At 44.0% G+C, this 8,631-nt stretch overlaps 1 protein-coding gene across 1 annotated transcript in view; it reads right to left on the minus strand.

Annotated features, from left to right (window-relative positions):
- Window positions 1–7,574, minus strand: part of cyp27c1 (cytochrome P450, family 27, subfamily C, polypeptide 1) — a 42,563-nt gene extending 34,989 nt beyond the window's left edge. Inside the window, exons 1-2 of the mRNA XM_078551397.1 lie at window positions 7,281–7,574; window positions 562–752 (exon numbers count right to left, since the gene is read on the minus strand). Of these exons, the coding sequence (XP_078407523.1) occupies window positions 562–752; window positions 7,281–7,574 (485 nt within the window). The remainder of the gene's footprint in view (window positions 1–561; window positions 753–7,280) is intronic.
- Between the last annotated feature and the right edge of the window lie 1,057 nt (window positions 7,575–8,631).

The raw sequence follows: 8,631 nt of genomic DNA on the forward strand, positions 1-8,631 counted from the left end.
CCCCCACTAGAGCTATCTGTACCTTGTCTGTCCTGCTTTCTACTCTCAATTAGCACATTCCTTTAGATAATATCACCACCTTCAACACCTCTTTGTTCTTTTGTCTGTGACATCTTTTGGTTATCTCCACCTATCACTGGCTGCTTGTCCCAACAAACCGCGCCCCCCCCCCCCACCCCCAAACCAGCTTATATTTCACCCCTTTCCTATTTTTACTTAGTTCTGTTGAAGGGTCATGAGGACTCAAAACGTCAACTGTGCTCTCCTCCGCCGATGCTGCCAGACCTGCAAAGTTTTTCCAGGGCTTCTGGTGATGTTGGGATAGCCTGCCGAAACTAAGACTAAACTCACACTTCAATGAATGCTTGTCAGACTACTGCCAGTGGAGTTACTGCCTCAGAGGGAGCAAGAAGACAAACCTGCAGGTTCAAGAAAAATGTCAGTCACAAACATTGCATTATTTCAATGTTGTTTGAACTATCTGCCCCTAATTACTTAACATGAAGGTCTGTTTGTACTCTGAACACAACCACCAATTGACACCTACAAGATTCTACTTACGCAGATATCAATCCCGTCGCCCTTCCTCGCAATTGTCTGTACTCCTGCCATGACTCCATGTTGGCCCTTTGAGGGGCCCTGCCCTCTGCCCTCAATACCTGTGCCACCAGGTCCCGATCAGCAATGGAGACTACGAATTGAGTTCCAAAGCGCGATTTAAAGATCTTGCCATATTGCTGCGTGTGCTGGAGCTACAGTTAAAAAACATATATATTCATTGAAAGGTTAGTAAGAAACTTCAACAGCCCTAAGCCTGTAAACTTGAGCTGATCGAAAACTCTGCTCCCCATATCTTAACTTGCTCCAAGTTCCTTTCATCCATCACTCCCATACTTGTTGACTGGTTCTCCGTCAGTAAAGCCTCAATTTTAAAATTCTCATTCTTGTTTTCAAACCTCACCATGGCCTTGTCCTTCACTCTCCTCCCATACTGGCCTCTAACACGCATTCAATTTTCATTGTCCCACCATTGCCAGCCATGCCTTTAGTCACCTGGGACCTAAGCTCTGGAATTCCCTCCCTAAACCTCTGCACTTCTTTAAGAGGTGCCTCTTTGAGCACCATTTTGGTCACCTGTCCTAACATCTCTTTATGTGGCTTTGTGTCAAATCTTATCTCCTGTTAGGCACCTTAGCATCTTTTTACTAAGTTGTCTGCATGATATAAATGCAAATTGTTGTAGTATTCTACCTTTTATGCTGACCAGGTAAATTTTGCCCGCGCCTGGTTTCCAGGTAATTTGCACCTCAGGTCAGTTTCAATGTAGAATTGCTGGATATCCTCAAGACTGACATCAAGGAAGACTCTTAAAAAAAACCCACAGGAATTCGCAATGTATGCTCCCATCTAACAGCCAACATAAAAGCAGTTTAACTAACTTTTCATTTTCATTCCCTGCCAAACAACAACTTGCATTTATATAGCACCTTCAACCTGGTAAAACATCCCTAGGTGTTTCGTAGTTGCATTATTCAACAGAAGGGGAGGTGGTGGCATAGTGATATTGTCACTGACTAGTGTTCCAGAGACCCAGGGTAATACTCTGGGGACCTGGGTTCAAATTCCCACATAGCAATAAAAATCAGGAATTAAAAGTCTGATGCTGACCATAAAACCATTGTCGATTGTTGTAAAAACCTATCTGGTTCGCAAATGTCCTTTAAGGAAGGAAATCTGCTGTCCTTACCTGGTCTGTGCAAGATGTGACTCCAAGCCCAATGTGGTTGATTCTTAAATGCCCTCTAAGCAAGGACAATTAGGGACGGGCAATAAATGTTGGCCTAGCCACATCCCATGAATGAATAAAAAAAACCAAAAACTGACATCAGTCAGTGGCAATCAAACACTTGGTCAAAGAGGTGGGTTTTAAGGAGCATCTCAAAAGGAGGTGGAGGTTTACAGAGGGAATTCCAGAGCTTAGAACTCAGGCAGCTGAAGGCATGGTCACCAAAGCAAATCAGAGATGTGCAATGGCCAGAATCAGTGGAATGCAAAGATCTCAGGCGGTTTCTAGGATTAGAGATTTCAGAGAGGATGCGAGAAATCGAAGGTTTTTTTTAATTCTTTCACGGAATGTGGGCATCGCTGGCTGGGCCAGCATTTATTGCTCATCCCTAATTGCCCTTGAGAAGGTGGTGGTGAGCCGCCTTCTTGAACTGCTGCAGTCCATGTGTGTAGTTACACCCACAGTGCTGTTTGGAAGAGAGTTCCAGGATTTTGACCCAGCGACTTGAAAAGGAGGAGAATTTAAAAAAACCTGAGGCATTGTCAAATCAGGAGCCAAGATATTTCAGGGAGCGAGGGGTGAACGACACTTGGTAAGAAAGTTACTCAATTGATACATGGGATGCGGGCGGGGTTATCTTTTGAAGAAAGGTTGGACCGGCTGGGCCTGTTTCCATTGGCATTTAGAAGAATGAAAGGTGATCTTATTGAAACATATAAGATCCTGAGGGAACTTGACAGGGTGGATGCTGAAAGGGTGTTTCCCCTTGTGGGAGAGACTAGAACTAGGGCACACAGTTTAAAAATAGGAATATTGGAGCAGGAGTAGGCCATTCAGCCCATTGAACCTGCTCTGCCATTCAATATAATCATGGCTGATCATCCACTTCAATGCCTTTTTCCCCACACTATCCCCATATCTCTTTACATCATTGGCATTTAGAAATCTGTCAATCTCTGCTTTAAACATACTCAATAACTGAGCTTCCACAGCCCTCTGGGGTAGAGAACTCCAAAGATTCACAACCTTCTGAGTAAAAAAAAAATTCTCATCTCGGTCCTAAGTGGCTTCCTCCTTATTTTGAAATTCTGTCCCCTGTTTCTGGACTCTGCAGCCTGGGAAAATATCTTACTGTATCTACACTGTCCATCCCTTTAAACTTTTTGTAGGTTTCAAAGAGATCACATCTCATTCTTCGCAACTCCAGAGAATACCATAAGACCATAAGACATAGGAGCAGAAGTTAGGCCATTCGGCCCATCGAGTCTGCTCCGCTATTCAATCATGGCTGATAAGTTTCTCAACCCCATTCTCCCGCCTTCTCCCCATAACCTTTGATCCCCTTACCAATCAAGAACCTATCTATCTGGGTCTTAAATACACTCAATGACCTGGCCTCCACAGCCTTCTGTGGCAATGAATTCCATAGATTCACCACTCTCTGGCTAAAGAAGTTTCTCCTCATCTCTGTTCTAAAAGGTCTTCCCTTTACTCTGAGGCAGTGTCCTGGGGTCCTAGTCTCTCCTACTAATGGAAACATCTTCCCCATGTCCACACTATCCAGGCCTTTCAGTATTCTGTAAGTTTCAATCAGATCCCCCCTCATCCTTCTAAACTCCATCGAGTATAGACCCAGAGTCCTCAAACGTTCCTCATATGTTAAGCCTTTCATTCCTGGGATCATTCTCGTGAACCTCCTCTGAACCCTCTCCAGGGCCAGCACATCCTTCCTGAGATACGGGGCCCAAAATTGTTCACAATATTCTAAATCTGGTCTGACCAGAGCCTTATAAAGCCTCAGCAGCACATCCCTGCTTTTATATTCTAGTCCTCTCGAAATAAATGCCAACATTGCATTTGCCTTCCTAACTACCGACTCAACCTGCAAGTTAACCTTAAGAGAATCCTGGACTAGGACTCCCAAGTCCCTTTGCACTCCAGATTTCTGAATTCTCTCCCCATTTAGAAAATAATCTATGACTCGATTCTTCCTACCAGTGCATGACCTCACACTTCCCCATGTTGTATTCCATCTGCCACTTCTTTGCGCATTCTCCTAACCTGTCCAAATCCTTCTGCAGCCTCCCCGCCTCCTCAATACTACCTGTCCCTCCACCTATCTTTGTATCATCTGCAAACTTAGCCAGGATGCCCTCAGTTCCTTCATCTAGATCATTAATGTATAAAGTGAAAAGTTGTGGTCCCAACACTGACCCCTGCGGAACTCCACTAGTCACCGGCCGCCATCCTGAGAAGGACCCCCTTATCCCCACTCTCTGCCTCCTGCCAGACAGCCAATCTTCTATCCATGCTAGTACCTTGCCTCTAACACCATGGGCTCTTACCTTACTGAGCAGCCTCCTGTGCGGCACCTTGTCAAAGGCCTTCTGGAAGTCCAAGTAGATAACATCCATTGGCTCTCCTTTGTCTAACCTAATTGTTTGCTGCACCTGCATGTTAGCTTTCAGTGACGAGGACACCCACATACACTTTCCAATCTCTTACCATATAGGAAATACTCTACACATCTGTTCCTCCTACCAAAGTGGATAACTTCACATTTTTCCTGGGGTCTCCCATTTAAGACGGAAATGAGAAGAGTTTTTTTCTCTTAGAGGGTTGTGAATTTTTGGAACTCTCTTCTCCAGAGAGCAGTGGAGGTAGGGTCAATGAATATTTTTAAGGCAGAGGTAATTAGATTCTTGACTAACAAAGGAGTCAAAGGTTATCGGGGGAGGGGGGGGAGGGGGAGGGTGGGGGGGGGGGAGTGGTAGGCAGAATGTGGCGTTGAGGTCACAATCAGATCAGCCATGATCATATTGAATGGTGGAACAGGCTTGAGGGGCCGAATGGCTCACCTCTGCTCCTAATTCACGTGTTCATATGAGTCAGGATGTGGCTAGCTGAGTTTTGGGTTTTCTTAAGTTTAAGTAGGGTGGATGCTATGACAACAAAGCTTCAATACTCTGAACTCTGGTGTCTTTGTAGGTTGGAGCTTTTGTTTCAAGAGCCTATGTGGCTTTGAAGGTAACGAAAATGAAAACAAAGAGAGTTTCATTTCAAACTAAGGTTGGGAGGATATAGAAACCATGCAAGTGAGCTCCCGTCAATTGATACTTAATTCATTTGTACCCGAGAGAGAAAGAGCATGTGAATGAGGATGCCCTGAGGCAACATCTCATAAAATGAATGTCACTACTGAGACAAGAGAGAATTGTTTTGATAAAAGCAAAATACTGCGGATGCTGGAAATCTGAAACAAAAACAAAAATAGCTGGAAAAACTCAGCAGGTCTGACAGCATCCGCAGAGAGGAGCACAGTTGACATTTCAAGTCCGTATGACTCTTCATCAGAACCAAAGAAATAGAGAAATGAGGTGGAATATAAGCTGGTTGAGGGGGGTGGGACAGGTAGACCTGGATAGAGGGCCAGTGATAGGTGGAGGCAAAGAAGAGATTGCCAAGGATGTCATAGACAAAAGGACAAAGGGGTGTTGATGGTGGTGATATTAGCTAAGGAATGTGCTAATGGTGACATTAAGGGTAACAAGCAGGACAAGCAAGTGGCAGATGGCCCTTGTGGGGGTGGGGTGGGGGGAAGGGATCAAAATAGGCTAAAAGGTGGAGATAAAACAATAGATCGAAATAAATTTTAAAATAGGTGGGAAAAGAAAAATATATTGTTTGAAAATTATAAATTATTGGAAAAAGGGGGATCGGAAAGGGGGTGGGGATGGAGGAGAGAATTCATGATCTGAAGTTGTTGAACTCAATATTAAGTCCCGAAGGCTGTAAAGTACCTAGTTGGAAGATGAGGTGCTGTTCCTCCAGTTTGCGTTGAGCTTCACTGGAACATTGCAGCAGGCCAAGGACGGACATGTGGGCATGAGAGCAGGGTGGAGTGTTGAAATGGCAAGCGACAGGGAAGTCCGGGTCATGCTTGCGGACAGACCGAAGATGTTCCGCAAAGCGGTCACCCAGTCTGCGTTTGGTCTCTCCAGTGTAGAGGAGACCGCATTGGGAGCAATTAAAAAATTGTTTTGAAGCTGATCAACTTCTCCTGGCCTGTGCAAGGAGGGCAAATGACAAGGAGGGGAAGGAACGTCACAATGCATAACTAACTCCATGTAAACAAAAGAATGACTTTTCACAACCACCAACGCCCCTAAGCACTTTAAGTTAATGAAGTATTTTTGAAGTGTAGTCACTGTTGCAATGTAGGAAATACAGCAGCCAATTTGTTTGTGCACAGCAAGATCCCACAACCAACAATATAGTAATGAGCAGATCATCTGTTTTTGTGACGTTAACTGGTGTCAATATTGGCCATGACACTGGGGATAACTCTCCTGCTATTCTTTGAAAGTGGTACCTCTTTTACACCCATCCAAACAGGCAGATGGGAATCCTGGTTTAACATCTCATCCAAAAGACAGCACTTCCAATAATATATTAGAGTATCAGCCTTGAGTTTTTTTGTGTGGGATCCAGAACCTTGTGACTCAGAGGTCAGAGTCCCACCCACTAAACCACAGCTGAAGCTGTAAAAACACAGACTACCTGATGACGGGCTTGAACCCACGACCCTGTGCCCTCTCGACTGAGCTAGCACTGGCAGGGTCATGGAGAGAAAAAAAACGCGCGGGATTGGGTTTCAGCCAACAACCACCCAAGTGCAGCAAATCTCACAGGGCGCTTTTTCCTCAAGTAAGAAACTTAAATGCAAGGGATCAAAACCTAACAAAGCACCACTAACGCTCAAAACATTCAGACTGGTGCCTCGGCTGAAGTTTCTTTGTTGGCAAGGACCTCAAAAGGATTCTCAAAAGGAATGCCTAACTTTCTAATATATATACACACACACACACACCCAAGACCATACACAAACATGAGCACACACTTAATTCTACATACACATGCACACACATATTTCTAAATACACACACATACATATTTCTACATACACACACATACATATTTCTACATACACACACATACATATTTCTATATATATTATTTCTATATATGCACATACATACATATTTCTATATATATTATTTCTACATATGCACAAACATACATATTTCAATATATATTATTTCTATATATGCACAAACATTCATATTTCGATATATATTATTTCTATATATGCACATACACACATATTTCGATATATATTATTTCTATATATGCACAAACATACATATTTCGATATATATTATTTCTATATATGCACATACACACATATTTCGATATATATTATTTCTATATATGCACAAACATACATATTTCGATATATATTATTTCTATATATGCACATACACACATATTTCGATATATATTATTTCTATATGTGCACATACATACATATTTCGATATATATATTATATACATAACCGCTACAAATATATGTTCGTCTACAAATATATCTCGTACTTCTTTAGAAGGCTTTGGTTACTAAGTTGTTCTTTTGATCCCCACTTTACTCACTTACCTGAATGTCGTGTATTCTGCTGAATCCGTCCCTCCAGAAAAACTCCACCAGGTTGCTCCATGCACTGGGTCCGGGCATTTCAGACAAGTTTTTCACCCCCTGGGCTTTCGTTCCAGACGGCGCCGGCTCCCCCGCGAAGTTGTCCACATCCCCGGCGTCGTTGATCCCCTTCAGCTGCACCGCGTGGCTGGGCGATGGCTGCCTGTGCGGCTGCGAGAAACCAATCGCCTGGAGCACACGGGAGATGCATTCCTTCCCTCTGCTGAACTTCAGCAAGTTACGGAACGGAGACATCGCCCTGTTGGTACTTTTAAAAAAAAATAATGTTGCTCCGCTTCAATCACTTCAACGCAGCAGATCCGTCAAGTCAAAGTTTGCTATCCTCAGCCTTACGACTTCAGAATTATATTTCAGGAGGACTGGGCAGTTCGGCTATTGCCTGCCTGGCTCCTCCCAGCTCTTTAAAAATCACACACACACACACACACACACACACAGCCCGTCCCTCCCCCCATTTGCTTATGCCCGACCTACTTTTTGCTCTTTACCTCTTTTTCTCGGCCTGCTCCTCTTCCAAAGATCCTTGCAAGGCTCCTTTCAAACCCAAACCCCTTCACCCACTCACTACCTTGCGCCATTGACTATGCTTCAGGCGCCGACCAGTGTGGACCAGGCAGGATGAACGGTCAACGGGGTCGTAATCAGTCTATGCAACACTGTCACCCAACAGGCGCAGGTGGAGAGATTGGAGAAGTTGGGACTGTTGTCCTTGGAGGAGAAGAGGTTGAGAGGAGATTTGATAGAGGTGTTCAAAATCATGAGGGGTCCGGACAGAGTTTCTTTAAATCCATCCCTAATTGCCCTTGTTCAGAGGACATTTAAGAGCTATTGCTGTGGGTCTGGAGCCAAGTGTAGACCAGACAAGGTAAGGACCACAGATTCCCTTCCCTAAAGGACATTAGTGAACCACATGGGTTTTTTCAACAATGGTTTCATGGCCATCATCAGACTTTAATTCCAGATTTTTAAAAATTGAATTCAAATTTCACCATCTGCTGTGACAGGATTCAAACCCAGGTCAAAAACAGAATTACCTGGAAAAACTCAGCAGGTCTGGCAGCATCGGTGGAGAAGAAAAGAGTTGACGTTTCGAGTCCACATGACCCTTCAACAGAACTGAGTGTAGTTAGGAGAGGGGTGAAATATAAGCTGGTTTAAGGTGGGGGGCGGGGGGAGAGAAGTTGAGGGTGGGGTGGTTGTAGGGACAAGCAAGCAGTGATAGGAGCAGATAATCAAAAGATGTCACAGACAAAAGGATCAAAGAGGTGTTGAAGCTGGTGATATTATCTAA

Source organism: Cetorhinus maximus, chromosome 11 (genome assembly GCF_964194155.1).
Source record: "Cetorhinus maximus chromosome 11, sCetMax3.hap1.1, whole genome shotgun sequence".
Classification (NCBI taxonomy): Eukaryota; Metazoa; Chordata; class Chondrichthyes; order Lamniformes; family Cetorhinidae; genus Cetorhinus; species Cetorhinus maximus.